Genomic DNA, 21082 nt, shown 5'->3' on the forward strand with positions numbered 1-21082 from the left:
AAGTATTTATTTGAATCCTAGTCGCATTAACTGATCTGAATTGAGCTATTTCGTGTGTTCTAGACTCTTATGGGCGTCCATTTACGTGAGCCTATGGGAACCTGAATTATGGCCCAACTGATGATGGCCTCCATATTTAGACTCATTCCAGCGAGAGGCTCTGGCAGGAACTAGATCCATTGGGCTCCAATATGCTCTGTTTGCTTCGTCCCCGTTTTACCTTCTGCACCCCGTACTGAAACAAGTAACATAAACTAGGCGAACCTTCAACGTTGGTCTGTTGTAGGCAAAAAAATTTGAGCGACTTAATAAGACTCAAGACTTCTCTTCTTAATAAAAATGTTTTTTTAATATGTAATGAAATATCAAACTCAGCAGCCATTTAACTTAAACTAATTCGCTCTTATTGGACAAGATTTCGACTTTAATGGGTCCGAAAATTAGAAAAAAAGGTCTACCCTGCTGCCCACGATTGTATTGTGGATGCTGACACGTATTTCACAGGTGGCATGCATGATACAGCCACCTCGTCATCATCATTGTAAAATGCAAACTTCCCATGTAAATGAAACTCTCTCTCTCGCGCGCGAGCTTGAAAATAAGGTGAAACTTTCTGTTTGAACAGCTTTGTTTTTGTTCAGGATTCCATGGTTGGTTCTTGTGGGTTCTTTCTCTTCTGTTTCATCAAAAAATCAAGGTGGGTCTTTTTGGAATTCTTGATTATATATATATATGTATATATACCCGAATGTGTGCAATTCGTGCATGTAAGTGTTCTCCTGTAGGACTGAATATGCATTTTTTGTTGTTTAGGATCAAAATATGGATCATATGTTGATTCATTCATTCTTTTTTTCCCCCCCTTTTCTGGGTTGGTCTTTTGATTTTCTTGCAATGTGAAATCAGTTTTATTTCTACCTTTAATGTCCATGATTGTGGGCAACGGGAAATGAAGGGAAGAAGCGTTAACCTTAATTTTAATTTATTTTCCTGTCTTGTTTTTATGGTTGGGAGAAGTTTTGTTGGCTTGCACTTAGATGGCTGGATTCTATTACATTTTACTCTTCTGGTAATAACTCTGAACCGTTGTTGTTGGAGACTATGTTGATTTGCATTCCTTTCATCGAAGTTGAAGTAGGAGCTTTTATAAACTGCAATGTTCTTGAATGTTTTCCACCTTTTGCCTGTTGCAGATAGAGTTGTTATTGAGACAAGTGGGGAAATTTTGTGTAAGTTTCTTCGTTGAGATATATGATAACAAGATGATATGTGGTAGAAAAGATATAATTGATGCGATCACACCTTTACTAAAGCTACTCTGCCTTGCACTAATCGGCCTAGTTCTTGCACATCAAAGGACTCAAATCGTCCCGAAAGCTACGTTCAAGCTACTCAGCAAGCTCGTGTTTGCTCTTTTCTTGCCCTGCCTAATCTTTGTCCATTTGGGGCAATTCATTACCCTTGAGAACATTAAGCAATGGTGGTTTATTCCTGTTAACGTGTTGGTGAGTACAGCGGTCGGTTTTGGCTTGGGGGTATTAGTTGTAGTGATATGCCAACCACCTACGCAATACACTCGATTTGCTATCATAATGACAGCATTTGGGAATACTGGAAATTTACCTATTGCCATAGTTGGCTCCGTTTGTCATGATGAGGAGAATCTGTTTGGACCTGACTGCAGGAAGAAAGGGGTGGCTTATGTCTCTTTTGCTCAATGGGTTGCTGTGATCCTTGTGTATACTCTCGTTTATCACATGATGGAGCCTCCGCTTAGGTATTGTGATTTAGTCGAAGATGTGGCTGAGGATCACGAGCAACGACCGTCTGATCAGTTGTGTAGACCTCTACTTGTAGAAGCTGAATGGCCAGGTATTGAAGATAAAGAAACTGAAAATTGCAAGATTCCTTTCATTGCAACGATCGACATCCCAGAAAAAGAACAAGTAAATGAAAATGGGAACACCCTGAGGACCATAGGTTGTATCAACGCTCCTACAGTTGTCAAGAAGATGAAAATTATTGCTGAGCAGACTCCAATCCAGCACATACTTCAGCCGCCAACCGTTGCATCCCTGTTAGCCATTCTAGTCGGCATGGTTCCTCAGATAAAAGTGCTTGTCTTCGGGTATGATGCTCCACTAGCTGTGATCTCCGACAGTTTGGAGATCTTGGCCGGTGCTATGGTCCCGTCCGTAATGCTAATTCTTGGAGGCATGCTTGCTGAGGGTCCAGACAACTCCAAACTTGGTATTCGCACGACTATTGGCATAATTCTGGCAAGACTGCTAGTGCTTCCTCTTATTGGGATAGGGATTGTGGTGCTGTCCGAGAAGCTTCATATTCTTGTAGATGGTGATCAAATGTATAAGTTTGTGATTTTACTGCAGTATACAATGCCGAGTGCGATCTTACTCGGAGCAATTGCCAGTTTGAGGGGTTACGCAGTCAGTGAATCGTCAGCGCTTCTTTTCTGGCAGCACTTGTTTGCGGTCTTCTCCCTCTCATTCTATGTTGTCATATACTTTAAGGTCCTCTTATAGTTTCAGCAGTAAGGTGGCTGTAAGAGATTTGCATGTATTTCAAATTTTCGACATTTATGAACATCTTTGATATATTGTCACAATGCTATTTCTCGGCTGCAACTACCTTCAGTTAAGCTTCAAGGTGGTTAAGGTTGAGGATACCTGTCTTTGAAACCAAAGGATTCCTCAGTTTCAGAAAGAGTAGAAACGATAATCAATTCATGACATAATACTTGCACTCAATACTATGCCACAGATTGATGGAAAATTTTAATTTAAATTGGGTTTGACAACACTTGAATCAATTATATGGGAGTGTAATATACTTATCGTATGATTAGTTTATTATTTAAGAAAAATGATCGATCACATAGTAAATGTATTACTTTTATTTGTTTCAAACGAATCTGATTTAAATTTAAAATTTTTATATATTGATTCACCATAATGTCCGGTTGGTACGGTAGTCTCAATATGATTGTGTCTCTGCTGGTTTTGATGGATTAGGCTTTTCTGAGTACTTGCAGTCTTATATGAGCACAAATAAGCTTTTCAATTTGTATATTATTGTATTAAATTTATAATTATCTGAATATTTAAGGATATAATCATGAAAATAATATATTTTTATGATTATTTGTTTTTATAAATTCTCGGGCAAGTATGCAGCATAAAATCATATATAGGGTTCTGGCTTTGGAATTATTTTTACTATTTAAATGTGATAAAATTACGTTTAGATTTTACCAATCTGACATAATATTTCATTATATTAATGTATCGAGCTGCCTGATTATTGTTCGATTTGTCGAGATAGTCTCGTGATTATGTAATTATTAATTCTATAAGGAGAATAAAGCATTCAGTAAAAAATATATAAAAATAACAGGCTGTGATTGGTATATAGGAATGGAGTGGGAATGAATGAACATTCTCAAGTCTATTCCTACATCTCGATTGATATGCTGTAAGTTTGGAAATATTTATTTCCAACATCTAGGGAATGACAGTTTTTCTTTTCTCTTCATATTCTTGTATTATAAATACTCAGTTTTAATTTTTATTAAATTTGAGTGTTTTTTGTATCTAATATAAAGAAATAATTATGTACGCATGGTAAGAAAAAAATATGATATTATTTTGATATTTAATTATTTTGTTAATTCAAAAAAATTCTTTAACTGAGTATTGAAGAAATAATGATAGATGCAATACATTAGTCCATTTAATAGTTTGATTTTTTTTATGTTTTTTTAGAAAATAAATTTATATGTTTAACAAGTCAATAAATTATTTATTACGTAATTAAATTATTTATTTATGTATTCAATAATATATGAGATGTTTATAAATTGCTTAACCTTTCGTAAGTAATTTTGAAAACACTATTGTTACATAATTAAATTCAATGTACTCAATGAAATATAAATAAATATTTTTTTAAAAAAATTACAAAAGAGCAAATTTATTATAAAAATAGTTTTATTTGATTATTGATCACTTTTTTTTAATTATCAATTATGTTAATGGAATCAACTACGTAACTAAGGAATGCCAATTCTATTACCTTATAATTTATTGTGTATACTAATCACATGAATGCTATTCAAATATGATTCCTTTTCCTTTTTTACTCCGTTCCTAAATCCTTTCCGTTCCTAGTATCAATCATTCTCTAAAGAATTATTTGGTTGGGACAAAAAATGGGTATATAAAAAAATAGAAATAAAAATGGATGCATAAGAAAAAAGTTTTGGTGTTTGATTAGGGAGAATAGTTGAAGGAGAAGTAAAACCAAATATATATGAAACTCCTCCGAATTTCAATTTCATTTCATTCAAATTTGAGTGGAAAAGCGAAAGTATAAGACCAAAAATATAAAAAAGTACATATTTTTTATTTTTGTTTATTCTATAACCAGTATTTATAATTTTCTTTCAATTTTTTCCCCTTCCTGCTAATAATACCATTACATATTTTTTAGAAAAGATAATTAACTTGCCAAAAAATTAATACATCATATCAATTATTTATAATAATTTTTATTTTATTTAAAATGAATAATTAGAATAAATGCACCATACTTATTTTGATTAATAAAAATTACTGTTCTTATTTGATGAATGTTTTTACTAATAAGATGTTAAAATTTTTATATACTAAAATTATTTTAGTATAATATCAACTTATTTATTTTCTAATATAGAATAAAAATAAATAATAAATTATTAAAATTATAAGTTAGTTTTTTCTTCTCAATCTATTTTTCTCGCACCAAATAAAGAAATTTTTTTGAAATTTACTAGCCTTTTCATCCATACCAAACAACTTAAAGAAAAATTATTCTTTCTCTCCCCCCCTTTTTCACTTTTCCTCCTCCTTTTACTCTTCTTTTTCTTTCACTTGAATCAAATGAATTTTAAAGTATGATCAATTAAAAATACAGAGTAAAAAAGATGTTGGGAATTTATCCCCTCAGTGAGCCCACAAAGAAATATAATTAGTATAGTGGAATACAAACTAATATAACAACGATTATAGATTAATAGGAATCATTGTGAAAAAACAGCAACGAAAAATAATTTTGGCTTAAGGAGCCAAATTCGATGGGGAAGCCACAACCACAAAAGCCGGCAATCCAGCCATCGGTTGCTCGAACCCACCAAGGGACGACAGTCACCAAGGCGTACACACAGCCACCAAGGCACCATCAAACCACTCAAATTTACCTATCTCTTTTATTTTTTCCTCACTTATTTTTCTACTCTTTTTCTTCCCGAAGGTAGTGAATAAATAGATAGAAGCCATTGATGATAGCGCAAAAAATTGAGAAAGTGGGGAGAAGACAAGGAGGGTGAATAAATTAGGAAAAGAATAAGACGAAAGGTTTCAGTCATCTAAAAATGGGAATCGAGTAGGGTAATAGGTGGATCGGGTTGGTGCTCCGGGTCAGACCTTCCAAGTAGTGGGGGTTAAAGCTGTGGGGTTAGGCCTACCGAATTTGGTCCTGGGTCAATTTTTCAAGAAAATAATTTATTCTATATAAAATATATATATATATATATATATATAATGAATTTAAGGGGGGAAAAAGAAAGAAATAGAAAGATTTGGTGGTGATTTGAGTTTCAAGTAATAGCAAATAGCCACATTTTAAATCAGAAGTAAATGGTGAAATGTGAGGCAGGCGGAGGCGGTGGCGGTGCATGCACCCACCACCCAAACTGGTCCACCATACACCTCATCTCTTCTTATCCTAATTTGTCATCTTCCAAGACCAAGAAACCAGGACTAATGCCGCTTTTTTCGATTGCTACGATTCATATCTGATAATCCGAAGTTTTATTTGAATCTCATGAAATATAGGTATGTAAAAATTTTATCATTTTATTTAAATTATTAATATATTAAATTATTTTTTAAATTTAAATATATTAAATGAAATAATGAATCACACACTAAAAAACGACTTGCCCCGACCCAACAATAGACCGAGAGATGGAGACAAGAAAACGTACGTTTGACTACTTGTTTGTCGCTTTCTTTTCTCTTCTCTAGTTAAATTAAACAAACGTAGGCTGAGAAGCATTCGTCGCTAGTTAAGAGTGAGTTTGGGAGCCTGCATAAATCTTTTATATATATATTTTTTAAGATATTTGAAAGTTTATAAAATATTTTTTTTAAAAAAAAAGTGTATGGATTTTTTTAAAAAATGGTAAGATTCAAAAATAAAATATTAGGAGTTTATAATAACATCTAAAAAGTAAGGAGCTTTGAGTTATTTTTAGAATTTTAATAATTTTGTTCAATTTTGATCATATTAGTTATAAAATTATTGTTACTGACCTCTTATAAATTTAATAATGTTTTATTTTAAAAATTAAAGACTTATTTAAGAATAATATGTATGAGCTTATCAAATGTTTTAAATAAATTCAGCCAAACAGCTCCTAAGAGCAATTTCCTAACAAATGTATTGCCACCCACCACCACAGACATGTCACTGATTGTAGCTAAATTTAAAATTAGTCTCATTCTTAAAGTTAGTAAAAAGATTTAAAAATTCATCTAATATACATAATAGTGATTGAATATAAAATAATTACAAAAGGGATTAAAAAATAAAAAATTGTAGCTTTTGTCACAGCATGATTTTGATATACAATATAATCCTAAAAGTGATTATTAAAAAATAAGTCGAACAACACAAAAATTTATACATAGCTTCAAACAACAAGTTCAACCTGCTCAATCCAGTGCAATACCCCATTTTTATAATATTTTGTACCGTGGTTAGTGGAAATTTATTATCGTCTATATTTTGAGGACTATGAATTAAAAATTATGATAAATAATTATTTATTTTTAATTATAATAATTAACTATAGTTAAATATTATATATTTTTTTAGTAAATTTAAATCAATCACGAATTAATTAGATTCGTAATCAATTAGGAAAAGAGGAAAATTAAAATCAATTAAAGGGTATAGGAAGAATATTAGTGCTTTAGACTCTTTTAACATACACCCCAGAAAGTTGGTGTCGTGTGGTTGGATCATAAAATATTATTCGAGAACGAGGATGATGAGATATATAACAACCTTTTACAAAAGATAATGCATGTCTTAATAAATGGAATTTCTTGTGTCTAAATTCTATGAACGTCGACCCCAAAATTATAACTAAATAGTAAAGATACAAATAGACACACACACACACACACACACACACACATATATATATATATATATTTTGATAAATTATATTTTGTTATTTCTGAACTATGTCCGTTTTGTATTTTACCATTGATTTTCCTTTTTGTTCAACTTACCATCGATGATAAGTTGATATTAAAAAAAAAATTAGATGTCAAAGTGTAAAAATGATCGTAGTTCGGATAGTAAAATGTAATTAACCCTATATATGTACACTAGTTGTTATGACGAGCTGTTCTACGTGCATATTATAAATAAAAGTAAATATACAAATCAATACATTACATTAAAAAAAATAAAAGAAAAAAAACCAACTTATCAGTTAATGTATGATTTAAAAAGTTGAATAAATTGGTTGTTTTATTAGTTAAATGGTATTTTTTGACTTTATAAAAAATTGATACGACAATATCATTAATTGTCATTTATGAGTATGAAAACCTTTTCTTTTTTAGATTAGGATAGATTTATATATCCCATCATAAGGAATATGCTAAAGAATTAATTGCTTAGAAATCAAGAAATTAAAAGATAAATGCCTTTGTTGCTACTTTGATTTTTATATATAAATAATTAAAAATATTGGATTCGGTTAATTTGGACATATATATATATATATAGCTATCCTTAAACATAGAATTAGATATTCCCATGCCTGGATTTTTATTTGCATAACCTAGGAAGCTATCTTAGGCAATTGGTCATCTTGTTTTGGGATATGATTCATGATTATTATTTTCCTTTTTTTTTTTTTTTGGTTGAAAATGTAGTTTCATTATTAATTTGCATATAATTATACGTGATTGGGACGGTAATATATAGCACAATCAAATCTCTTTGTTTTTTCTTTTTCTTGTCAATTGGTGGCTTCTCATTCATGTATTGTGTCAAAATTTATGTTCATAGCATCTTGATGAGAATTATAAGGTTGTAGGTGTTGTTATTGTGCTTGACTTGACGTGCGTATTTGAATTTTTTAAATTACATTATATTTATTGATTTTTTTAAAATTAGATGGGTTTTAATTTTATGAACTCTATCGGGTTCGAAGTTGGCCTTAGGTCTTGTTTAAGATTTGTCTCAAATTCCCCAAACGATATTTTTAAATATATTTCTTCAATTTTGTCTAGTACATATATTTGTAGAACAAGAATGATGATATGACATAATAATACCTCATCTGAAAGCCATATAGAAAGAAATATTTGAAATTGTGAGTTATACTCATCAATTTTAGAGTCGAGTCAGGATCAGAATCTGGAGCAAGAACGACCAAATTTCAAGTCCAACTAATGGCCTGGCAACTGGGGCAGGTCAATCAAGAAATGGGGTGAAGCAATTTTCGATTCTGTACTAAATTAAATTCAATGAGTCTTGAGTTCGACAAAATTTGACAAATTGCCCCGGGTCATTTAGGGTCCAAATTACCCCTCTTGTGAAGCTATTGATAGGAAAATTTTAATTTAAATTAGGTTAAATTAGATTTGAATTAATTATATAATGCGATAAATATACAATTCAAAAGAATAATTAATTACATAATAAGTATCATACATACTTTATGATTAGTTTGAATCGATAGAACTTTGGTTGTGTAAAATTTTTTTCCAGTTAATGATAGTAAATCCATCGAATTGTATGGTCCATTTTCGTTCCATCTTCATCAAAATCCTCAACATTGAACCTTTGACCGCCTTGTTCAACCAATAGCAAATACTACACTATTTTCCAATTGGTCCAATCGGGTCAACTATGAAAACGGGTCAGCCCTTTTTCTCTTATTTCAGAAAAGAAGTCTAACATTACTTGCATGTTCAAAAGAAACCTTGGAACTCAACACGGGAAAAATGAAAACCCGAATAAATACCATGTTAGTTTCTACCATGTCTGAATTTGTCAAAACACACAATTTTCGTGCTAAATAACGTTTCTCATGGAAAATCAAATCTCTATAAAACGCTGCTAAAATCCATTGAGCTCAACATCTCAATACTTATTTCGAAATTTACTTCAAAAAATAAAATAAATTATGAAAGTAATTCGGGTTGGATTGAGCACTTCATCGTTTAAATTTATTTGAATTTTGATGAGAATTTAAATTATACATAAATTCTATTTGGTTATAAATATATCAAAATTGGACAAATTTTAAAATATTCCAACATAAACCATGTTCAAACAACTTAATTTTTTAATTTTAGGGATAATTGCATCTGCACTCCATAAACCATCCGCATATTTTTAAAAAATTATACATACACCATAAAAAAATATCGACAATATCACACAAAATAACCATATATTTTGCTGCCATGAATGATTTATGCAGTAGATCATATATCAAGAAATGTAAATATAATTATCCGTTAATTTTATTTATTACTTAAGTTCATTGCCACATTATAAATCTTACCAAACCAAAAAAAATATATTAAATTTGATGTATTATATAATTATTGAATTAAGTAAAATCAATCATTCTCAAGTAGATTTTTTAATTTTATATTTGTATTGGGTTGAGCTACAAATCCTCACCACTCTTTGATTGAGAGTAGAATAATAATATTAATAATAGTTAAGAAATGAGGGTACAAGTCCCCTGGTGTGGTGAAGGATTGCTTATAGATCTCTCCCACCATTCCTCTGCGCTGCGGTTTCACAGCCCTACAACCCCAACGCCACCCTCTTCTCTATAAATACCCCAAACCCTAACCGCATTTTCTCAAGGGCAATACGACGAACACCATTATCTGCTCTCTCTCTCTCTCTCTACTTCCACTCATCTGCACCACACAATTCGTATCTTTATAGTTTGTAATTTTGGTCCTCTTTCTACCACCCTCTGTATTCTCACAACCCCACTTTGATTTCCTTCTCTGTCTTGTGTCTTTCTTTTTCATACTTCTCTTCGCACATGTCATTAACATTTGGTCCTTGTTTCTGGACAATGTTATAACCATCCATTTCCTTATCCTCGCGTAATTCTGTAAGCCCAAAGGGTTTCGTTATTTTATTCTCTGTTTTATAAGAGCTTATATTCGTAGCCATGGCAGTAGCTTACCCGCATTTCTTGGTCTCCGAGAATCACGCGACGGTTGAGCCACCGAAGCTCATGGGATCATCCGCCGCGTCTGCCTCGTGCACATCTGTCAACTTAACTCAGGATGATTTGAAAAAGATAGCGGCCTATAAAGCCGTGGAGCGCGTCGAATCCGGCATGGTTGTGGGACTCGGCACGGGCTCCACAGCCAAACACGCCGTGGACCGCATTGCGCAGCTTTTACAACAGGGCAAACTCAAAGATATCGTGGGCATACCCACTTCGAAGAAAACCCACGAGCAGGCCGTCTCGTTGGGTATTCCTTTGTCGGATCTCGATTCACATCCTGTTATTGATTTAGCAATTGACGGGGCGGATGAGGTAGACCCGGACCTGAATTTGGTTAAAGGGCGAGGCGGGTCGTTGTTGAGGGAGAAAATGGTGGAATCAGCGAGCAAGAAATTCATCGTCATAGTCGACGAATCGAAATTGGTGAACCATATTGGCGGTAGCGGGTTAGCTATGCCGGTGGAGGTTATTCCGTTCTGCTGGAAGCATTCTTTGGACAGGCTTGTGAGTTTGTTTGCTGACGCGGGCTGCGAGGGGAAGCTCAGGAAATGCGCCGACACAGGAAAAGTTTACGTCACTGATAACGGCAACTATATAATCGACCTGTATTTTGATAGGGAAATTGGCGATCTTAATGTAGCCAGTGATACGATTTTGAGGCTTCCTGGGATTGTTGAGCATGGGATGTTCATTGGGTTGGCCACCTCTGTGATCGTTGCCGGCGTCGATGGCATCACCGTGAAGACTAAAGTTGGGAGTGAACTGGAGGTGGATTCCTTCTGTTACAATGATTTGAGGAATGGGTTTTAGCTTGATTTTGAGGTTCTTGGATTGATACAAGTCTTATCAATTCATGGGATTGATCACTGAAGGAATTGTCTTAATTTCGCCATTGTTGTAATGTCTGCGGTTGAATAAAACTAGTCTGGGACTTACTCAGTTATCTTTTTTTAGTTGTCTTGCTATACAAATAGGAGTTTCTCGCATTCTTGGCTTTGCTGTGAAAGGGTATGACGTTTTAGTTCCTCTGTGTTTTGGTTGGTTTGTTTCTTACTATTATTGCTACACAAAGCCAAACATTTGTCTTGTAATGAGCTCTGTTTTGAGTTTACCAAAATTTCAATTTATCAAGGTGGAGATTGTTGTCTTGTTGCTGATCTTCCTTGTCTTACTGGGATTTGTTAAGCATAAATCCTCTGCATATGCTTAAGCATACATCTTGGGATGCTTTTCCGAAGCAAGGATGTCCGGATAAGGTTGTTACTTTTCAAATATGAGATATTAAATTTTATTTTAAAATAAGTTGTTGAAATATCTGAATAAATCCAGATTTTCTTTTGTTTTGGAAGAATATAAATTGAGATAATAGAGTGCATAAAATGATGCTAAGATAGTTTGATTAGTGATATGTTAGATGTTAATAATGCCCAATTTTTACTTAATATGATCAAAATTAAAGAAATTAATTAAAAAATAAGCAGGGTTTCCTTTTCTTTTTTAAAGAAACTTATTAAATTCTTATATATAATTCTGAGTGTATATTCTCGCTTAATTAATTTCGGAATATTTCATAAAATTTTTAATTATCTTTTAAGAAGTCTTAAGAAGTTTTAGATAGATTACAACTTTTAAGGTTGCCCGCTTCTAACCTAGTCGGCCTGTACTTTGTGGTCATAAGACCTTCTTAATTGTCCCTAGGGACAGTCCACCATGCTTGTAATCTAGTCGATTGCTTTATGGTCAAAAGGCCTCCACAATTTTCCTAGGCCAGTCCAGTGAATTGCGCTCAAGATTTCTTGTAAAAAAAATTTAGTTCAAATTTCCACATATACGTCAGTATAATGATTGCATGTGTGTCTAAATAAACAAGGACAATTACACTTCTATTTCTTGATATTTAATATAATGATATTTAAGTTTCTTATATTTTAAAAAATTATATTTAATATTATTGATGTTTGCTTCCGTATAATAATAGGTCTCTTTGTTGGTCAAAGTTTACTAAATTTTTTTATATTAACAAAAAAAAAACTAAATAAAAATTAATATTTATTATCATCGATTGACTTATTGTAGGTCAAATAAATCTTTTATGGTTAAACTATCCTTATAACGGTGAAGATACACACCTTCACATGCATTAACATATAAAGATGTATAAAGGTAATTTGGTCTTAAAAAGATTTATTTGACTTTCAATAAATCAGTAATAAGTCAATCGAAAGTAAATATAATTTTTTATCTGTTTTTTTTTTTAATACGGTAAATTTTGACTAACGGATGAACTTTTGGTCATACGAAATCAAATTTTAGGAGTACTAAACACAATTTTTAAATTACAAGGTGTCTATATATAATCATATCAAATCTCTAAAGGGGAGAGGAATGTAATTATTCCAAATAAATATATTAAAAAAAGGAGTTCTTTAAATAACACAAAGTGAGATGCATGGCGACAACTTTACAGTCCTAACCCAGACGGTGTACGCGTTTGGTGAAGAATAGGTAGTGTCCTAAGCGTTCTGTGTTTCGCTCTTTCCTCGTCCTATGTATCACCATTTCTAGCACAAAAAATTGTATCAATGGCATAGAATATAATCTTCAGAGATTTTCTTGGCTGAATATGTTTTTCCTTTTCCCACAATATGATCTGGTCTGTCTTCTCATGAGATCAAACTATTCAAACACAAATGTAATTACACCACTAACCCTATGACTTGATTATGATGAATGTTTTTTGCCCTACTTAACATCTGATGGAGTTATACTCATGACTAAATGTGGGATGATAATTATGATTCAAATTGGACATTTCACAATAACATAGTATTTTGTGATTATAATAAAAACATCGTCCGTTCCTATTCTTGCACTTAAAAAAAGGGCAGGCACTTCGACCTGGATAGGCATAGGCTGGATTTTTATAGTAAAAATGGTGTTTCTGTTTTGGTCCCCATTGGAAAAGAATACAGTCCGCGTCTGCGTCTGCATCTGCGTGGCAGCACAGTCTCATTTATAATTGGTTAGCCAATGGAAGGAACGAGTTACGAGCGGCGTCCCTTCTATGAATCTGCCGTTCCATAGGGCCAATTTGTTTCAAGTTTTGAGGCATTTGATTTCAATATTGCTCCATGCTCACACTTCTGACACATACAAACAAGTTGAAGACGGTAAAACCGCTTTCTCGTTATCCTATTGGACACAACGTGGGGTGTCCGTTTCAGACAGTATTTTCTTCCATTGTTCTTAATCTTCATCTCTCTGAGGTCAAGGTTCTGAGGCGCTACTATAATTGTTATAAACTTTAAACTTTCTTATTTGGCAGATTCTTCTAAACTCATAATTTGAACTTCACAAGTATTCACATCCCAATATTAAATGCAGTACCGTAATCACACAAGGTACCGGTAAATGGAAATGCAGTTAACTTCTTTTGTTATATGCTACAGACGGTGGATAAACTTATTCAATCTAGTTCTCGCCCACTGTCATTTGCCCACTAGATTCTGAAATGATGCTGATGCCGATTCAGGCACAACCACAAATTGCCAAATTGTATCATATCACTGAATCTGTTTGAAAAAGCAAAAGTCAATATAAGAAGTTTATCTACTACAAAGTTTCATCCTTGATCACCTCCCAGCATGGGGCATTACTTCAACTCCACGAAAAGGCTGGCCTGGGGATGTAACCCGGCTTCTTTCAGGGACAAAGAGAGCATCTCTTGGCCATACACGGTGCGAGGAAAGTTGGAGACGAGGCTGTAGCCATCAACTTCTAAGCTACCTAAAGAATCAACATAGTCATACAGAGATTGTATTGTGGCCGTACAATGAAACCTCCTCCCTTTGCGCTCTCCAGATGGAAAACGAACCAATATCTGAGATGAAGCACCTCGCAGATTATTACATAATTCATAGCACAAGACATCTGGATTGGTTCTAGGATTTTGGAGTAGAAATTAAAATACCAGGAGTGCATAAAATGAAATCCACAAAAGCAAAAAACTGAGAGTTCTACCTCCCCCACCGTCCCCCAAGTTCCTTAACTCCTAGAGACACACAACAGTTGTTCCCTGACCACTTCCTAGTTCCCCTCAACACAAACCCACTCCTCGCCCTTCTCTACATCAGTCATTTTGAGCTGCAGTAACGTAAAAAGTGGATATGTAACAGAAGAAGTTTGCACAAATGCTGAGACGACAACGTCTGGTGCAGCAGCTCTTGAAATTGCTGAATGTGCCAGTTTTTTTAATTTGTTTTTATTTTTGTCGTGTCTGTTTTTGTGGGTTCGAGAAGATAGGAACTGCCAGGAGGGGTGAAGAGGAGAGGGTTCTATTGATTTTCTCCTCAGAATTGGGGTCACCAATTTTCAACAATTAAGTATGATTTATCTTTCACTTTTTCCCTTAGCAATCAGACAGTGGAAGATACTTCTTTTCAGAATCTTTTTATCCTTTCCTCACCAAAATACTTGAACCAGACAGGCTGAACATGATTACAATCTCATCTGTTTTTCAGATCGGATCTTTGCCTATAGAAGCCCCAAAATCTCTATATGCCTTCCAAGTTACGGATTGGCCGAACATGATTAGAATCTCATATGTTTTTAAGATTGGATCGTTGCTTATAGAAGCCCCCAAAATCTCTATCTACCTTTCAAGTTATGGATTGAACATGTAAATGGAGTCAGTGTTTAACTTGACCATAGAACATCACAACATTCCATAAGTTAATGGAGACAATACAGAATATTTGGCTTACCTGAGTAACATCAGGCCCTTTCTCAGGTTCAGCACCAAGTGATAAAGCCTTCTCCTCACGAATCTTAGCTAATGCAGCTTCTCTCTCAGCAGCTTCTCGTGCTGCCCTTTCACGAGCCTCTTCCTCCTCCTTTCTTTTCCTCTCAGCTTCAGCAGCTTCACGTTCCAGCCGCTCCTGCTCTTCTTTTCTCTGGCGTTCCCGAGCCTAGTATAGAACAAGAACTAAAGGTTAAAGTGATGCTGCTGCTAAACAGCATTACCTTAGTGAAGAAACTATTGTTAAAGGTCACAAAGTAAATAAAATAATAAAAACATTAAGGAATAGTATACTTGATCAGCTTCAAGTGCTGCTCGATAAGCAGCATCTTGTTCCTCTCTCAGACGCCTATTGTTTCTTCTTTCTTCGGCTTCAATCCTGGCTGAAACAAGAACAGGAGCACTTTCCTCGAGCACTTTCTGCAATAGTGTTAACATTTCTTCAAGAGATTTTGGTCCCTCAGCCTGCACAGGCACATTGCAAAACAATTATGATAAAAGTGTCAACATAAGGCCCAGTGTCTGCAAAGACGTCTAAAGAGAAACGACATGAGGAAATGTGATTGTACACCAACACTGAAGAGTTAACATGGAAGATTAAAAAGATTAGACAGAGTTCGCAGTCCTTCAGTTCATCTCCCCATTCCAGTTGGCCCCTTTATTCAATTTCTCACATGCATAATATCACACTATATCCACATAATTGGAAGAGATGACACAATACATGAACCAGAATAAACATTCTCAATCAGAGTTATTCACAGATTAGAAGTCTCGGCCCATAGGACATTCTGCAAAGGAAAGCAAGCAGGCATATGGAATCACATTCAGCGGGCAGCTTCTTGGTCAAAATTTCCTTGATGAGCAGCTATATAAAACCAAATGCAAGGGCAGAACCTTTGGCATATGCAGTGCATATAATAAGTTCATTGGACCCCCATCACCCACTTCAAGCAAATGAAGAAACAGTGAGAAAAGGAGATATCCATGTAATCAACCTTTCTCTAGTTTTCACCAAATAATTACTGCGCAAAAGAATCACGGATTTTCCTCCTAGAAGATTATCAAATTCAGTGATGCGGAGTTCCACATTCCCCCCACCCAACCCCAACACACACGAAGAACTGAAAAATGTCAGGTTCAGAAACCCTGAGCAAGTTGCAAAAAGAAATGAATTAAAAAAGATATAAATAATAGCATTTTGGTAATGAACTCCTACAGAAGCAACTGGAGAAAGATCCAGAGATATTATTTGCCTGAAAAAGCAACTAGAAATGAATAGCGGAGAGAACACCAATTGCAGATGTCAAGGGGCCACATACAAACGTGCCTAGATGATATGTTGCTATTTAAGCAAAACCATAAAAGCAAGCATGCACAAAATATAGAAGGCAATCCGTGTATATTCTTTCCACTCCTTAATAGTCTTTATTCATTTTTGAAGGGCAATATGAAGAAAAAAAGAGAAAACAACGAGTGCACATACAACTTTTCAATACTTTGCCTCACCAAATTTTCTTCACCTGGATCTTAATAGATCACAGAAAATCCAGGATTTAATTTACTGGTGGTCAAGAAAATGCCTCCTCCATAAAAATCGTAGGTCAAATGAAATGCATCACTAGATTTAGTTAAATTTTTCAAGAGGCATTTTCTTCCATTGATTCTCCATCTCTTAACCATCTTTTGATAATTTATCCAGTTATTAATCAATTTAACCGTACTTCCTAGAAAAATGGTTATCCTACAAATAACCGAATTAGCATGATATTTTTTTTATTTATTTATTTTTGCATGATATGTTTTATGTTTAATTAACAAGACACTGGCTTCATTGAAGACAAGATGGCTCTTGGACAGAAGTGAAAATATATATGCTTGCAAACAACTTTGCAAAAAGTGGCATATTCAGTAACAGATTCTGTGCACAGAGGAGCGTTACAAGCCAATATGCATTTATGGCTATGCCAACTGTAATACGCAAATCACAGATAATCAAAAGGCAAATTTGACATTTTTCATTCAAATCAACCAAGATTCGTATTTCACTTAAGCAGGTATAACCATATACGTTCTTCACATACAATGGCTCCTGAATAAAAGAGAAGCAAGAATGACGTATTCACACCAGCAAAAGGTACTCCGAAATAGACATGCTACCTAGAACTCAGTTCTGACATGCTACCCCCATCCAAGGAACAGCACAACAAGTGTCATTTACATAGAGACAATGATCTACAAGGCCTTTTTGTCATCTTATGGAGTTCCAATAATTACTTGTTAAACCATCATAACATTATCTAGATAATAGCCGCTCACAATCAAGCTAAAACAATTGTAGCTTACAAAACATGAGGACTTGCCAGTGCCAACATTTGCAAAAACTCAAAGATACAGAGAGCACAGAAGCTAAATGGCACATAACAATAAACTAAAATCAAACAAAAAGTTTCCAAGAGGAAAGTAGAACGACTTAAATATGATGCTCACACTTGCATTACCTATGTGATTCTCACATGGAACAATCCAGATCATTTTACCAGCGCCATAAAAAAATACTAAGACTGCTAAATTCAGAGGATAAAAAATCTACAAGTATAACAAGGCCAAACCTTAACAATACATCTACTCACTCATAATCCCATGATATCTTTTTCTTTCAGCAAATACCCATACTTCAACGTCCAGCAATGAAATTTCAGAGTGTACACATATTAACAGCATACACGTATCACCCAAAATTTCTTGCTGTTCCATGAAAAACATGTCTGGTTTCTCACTGTAGTATCCAGGTAGACAATTTCCAGACTTCTTTTTGTAACATAGATTTCTAAAATATACAAATTTTCACTAGCCACAAGTGTCATTTGTGTTAATGCAATAATAGGGAGTAAAAGGAGAGAAAATGCCACTCTTAACAAGTGGAATAAAAGACTACTTCAACTTATACCTGCTGCAGCAATGCCATCCTCTGGTTTGTTGCTGCCATAACAACAGCACAGAATGGAAACCTGGATGCCTTCAAACTATTACTCATCTTGAACCCTTCACTAGCCTTTACACTCCCACCCCATGCCACAAAATTCTCATTCAAGAACGCTGCCAACATCTCATTACACAAAGTCCCCTCACAAAAAGCTGGCGTATCAGGATGCTCGGGGGAGTGCAAGTAAACGAACAACAGCTTATATTCGTGCCTAGACCTCTGCAATGCGTCCATGAAACCCTCGGTCACAAAATTCGGCCTCATTCTCCCATAATCCCTCTCAAAACTGGAGACAAAATCCATGGCTTCAGAGGTTGACTGAGGCACCGACACCAAAGGCGTCGTTCCAGCACGGCCTGCACGACTTAGCCCAACCATGCTTAGGGAATAGGACAAAACGCCGCCTGCTGCCCGCATACCTAATCCAATCGCTCCAGAAATTAACCCTAAGCTACCGGAAATTATGGAGAATGGAAGAGTTATTAGTTTCCACGCAAGACCAGGGGGTTGATTATTGTTGTTAGAGGGCAGTACAAGGCCTACATCTTGCGGGTCTTGATTTGCCAGTGCAGTGGCTGATGCGGAGGAAGACGACGAGGGGCGATTGTTGTCGGTGGCGGTGATGGACGAGATGGCTAACTCGAGGTCCCAATTATGGGCGGAGAGAATTTCGGTACACAAATCGGTGTCCTCGAGCCCAGTAATAGCTTGAAAATACGCCAATTTATCGGCCACATCTCCCATTTCTCAACAAAACCGTGCACGTCTGAATCTATACACTGGAGAGAATTGAGAAAACTAGGGTTTAACAACTATACCGATCGAAAACGGGGTATTTTCTGCTCGATTGAAATGAATTTGAGACAATAAAGAAAAGGAAACGAGAAAGCCCACCTCGGGGAGAATGGGTTTTATTGGACTAAAGCGACAGTGTGGATGGGAATGTCATAAATGTGCGACAAATGGGGAAGATTAACGAGAATGCCATTGCCATGTGAACCACTCCACTCACATATTCTTGAAACTTCTGCTGTTGGGATTTTTGCAACTCAGAATGTGATATGCGTTTTTCTGTTTTCTTTTCTTTTCCTGTTTGTTTGGAGTTATTAATGTTGATGATAAGTTGTCCGAAACAATGTGGTGCATTTCCCTAGTTGTTTCTGACGACTGGGTTCCCATATACCTCCTTTTGAAGTCGCTATATTTCAAAAATAATAATAATTTAAAAGTTTTTTTTTCGTCCTCCTTTTAAATATTTATATATCCTCAATAATATTTCATACCATCTTATTAACCATCTTTGATGGGAGTTTCATCTATTAAAAAGATAAAAAAAAAAAAAAAGCCCTTTATTAAGGACAAAACGGACATTTCGTCAGGATCCGCGTATATGGTCGTGGGTCGGGTCGTCAGGACCCATCCTGCAGGTTGACACAAGACCTGAAAAGGATTATACGCCACACGATTGAAGTTAGGAAAAATCCAAATGAAGATAAGTGGTTTGATCTACAGTATCAAATAAGACCCTATAAATACCTCAAATTTGGTTCACTCGAAGTAATTTGCATTTATTTCTTTGACTCTTTAACTTCTAATCGCATATTTCTATCTCGACCCAAAACTAATTTGAGCGTCGAAGGTCTTCGTTGGGACGATCCCGACTAGCCTAATTGAAAGTATGATAAAATTTCATAACATGCTACATAATTGAAAGGGATTACATTGTTCCCTTATGAAATTTGATGTAATTATACATAAATTTAAAAGTTATACTTTGTACCCATGAAGTTTACTTTCATCCTACAAATAAATCCATATGTTATTAAATTCAAATTTGACATCAGCAAAAAAAAAAAAAAAGAATAAAGATCTATATATATTCTCAATTGATATATTGTAGACTCATTGCACGTCAAATAAATATTTTCTAATTAAACCATCCTTATATATTTTTACACACTAATACATGCGAAGAATTACATCTTCACCCTACTAAGAGTAATTTAGTCATAAAAACATTGTATGACATGTAATAGATCTGTAATAATTTAACTGAGGGTAAATATGAATTTTCATACAATTTTTTTACTGATGTCAGCAAATTTTGTTAATTTTACTAACGGATGAATCTATTTGTTGGACATATTTTTAGCAATACTTTATATTTTAGAAGTTACAAATTACATTGGAAAAAAAGTTATATGAGTAAAAAAGAAATAAGTACTTAGTAAATAATGTTGTATTAATTTTATATGTTTCTATCAATTGAGTTCAGTTGATTGCAATTTTCATTTTTTCAATTTTATTCCTCAAGGTATATTATATATATTATATTTTACTTAACCCTAATATGGACGGAGAATCGTTCCTTCTTCTTGCTACTCTTGATTCAAATTATGGTTTAAATTTTTCATGCGTCTCCATTGAAACTATAGAAAAGTTTTCATAATGTTTGGTTTTGTTTTTAATTTGTTTTTGGGTATTTTGTAGAGATAGAAAGAGAAAATAAAGATAAATAAAAATAAGTTAGAGATAGTGTGTATGTTTGGATTTGTTTTTGAAGATAATATAAAATAAGTATGGTATGTTTGGTGTTGGGTAGTGGGGAGACAAATAGTACTGTTCATTGTCAAATTATGTCTCTTGTATATATATTTGTATATATATGTATAACAATGTATATAATTTATTTAGTCGTGAGTGGATTAAAATAAATATTATTTTCTAATTATATATGTATGGAAATAAAAAATAATATTTATGTAAATACACTTTTATAAATAATTAAATGCACTCTAGTAATGGATTAACAATATTTTTTGTTAGACGTTCTATTCGAGATGATAAATTTAAATACATTATTCAAATAATGTAATATATGAATTAACCGCGTAGAATTGTTATATTATTTTGTATTTTTTTAAAATTTTTAATTATTTCAATAATG

General features: G+C 34.0%; 3 protein-coding genes across 4 annotated transcripts; 2 read left to right on the forward strand and 1 right to left on the reverse strand.

The window, feature by feature from the left end:
- Positions 1–496: 496 nt before the first annotated feature.
- LOC105156264 (protein PIN-LIKES 2) lies at positions 497–2626 on the forward strand. 2 transcript variants are annotated; one of them, XM_011072347.3, is made up of 2 exons: positions 497–603; positions 1194–2626. In XM_011072347.3, the coding sequence occupies exons 1-2, from the start codon at positions 514–516 to the stop codon at positions 2541–2543; spliced, it is 1440 nt and encodes a 479-aa protein (XP_011070649.2). In that variant the 5' UTR covers positions 497–513; the 3' UTR covers positions 2544–2626. The 2 variants fall into 2 exon arrangements, with proteins under 2 accessions (XP_011070649.2, XP_011070650.1); XM_011072348.3 differs by having other exon boundaries at positions 542–697.
- Positions 2627–9880: 7254 nt separating this feature from the next.
- On the forward strand, positions 9881–11499 carry LOC105156265 (putative ribose-5-phosphate isomerase 2). Its single transcript, XM_011072349.3, has one exon. The coding sequence runs from the start codon at positions 10289–10291 to the stop codon at positions 11159–11161; it is 873 nt and encodes a 290-aa protein (XP_011070651.1). The 5' UTR covers positions 9881–10288; the 3' UTR covers positions 11162–11499.
- Positions 11500–13691: 2192 nt separating this feature from the next.
- LOC105156266 (UBX domain-containing protein) lies at positions 13692–19181 on the reverse strand. The gene is made up of 4 exons (XM_011072350.3): positions 18100–19181; positions 15444–15614; positions 15115–15318; positions 13692–14231 (listed from the first exon to the last, which is right to left on the reverse strand). The coding sequence occupies exons 1-4, from the start codon at positions 18877–18879 to the stop codon at positions 14004–14006; spliced, it is 1383 nt and encodes a 460-aa protein (XP_011070652.1). The 5' UTR covers positions 18880–19181; the 3' UTR covers positions 13692–14003.
- Between the last annotated feature and the right edge of the window lie 1901 nt (positions 19182–21082).

This window comes from Sesamum indicum, linkage group LG2, assembly GCF_026168435.1.
Source record: "Sesamum indicum cultivar Baizhima isolate 11 linkage group LG2, ASM2616843v1, whole genome shotgun sequence".
NCBI classification, from domain to species: Eukaryota; Viridiplantae; Streptophyta; class Magnoliopsida; order Lamiales; family Pedaliaceae; genus Sesamum; species Sesamum indicum.

Coding starts and splice junctions, on each gene's coding strand:
- LOC105156264 (XM_011072347.3), top strand. CDS start 514: ATGATACAGCCACCTCGTCATCATCATTGTAAAATGCAAACTTCCCAT. Junction 604..1,193: donor CGCGCGAGCTTGAAAATAAG/GTGAAACTTTCT, acceptor TGCCTGTTGCAG/ATAGAGTTGTTATTGAGACA.
- LOC105156265 (XM_011072349.3), top strand. CDS start 10,289: ATGGCAGTAGCTTACCCGCATTTCTTGGTCTCCGAGAATCACGCGACG.
- LOC105156266 (XM_011072350.3), bottom strand. CDS start 18,879: ATGGGAGATGTGGCCGATAAATTGGCGTATTTTCAAGCTATTACTGGG. Junction 15,615..18,099: donor GGATGGCATTGCTGCAGCAG/GTATAAGTTGAA, acceptor GTGCCTGTGCAG/GCTGAGGGACCAAAATCTCT. Junction 15,319..15,443: donor CAGCACTTGAAGCTGATCAA/GTATACTATTCC, acceptor GTTCTATACTAG/GCTCGGGAACGCCAGAGAAA.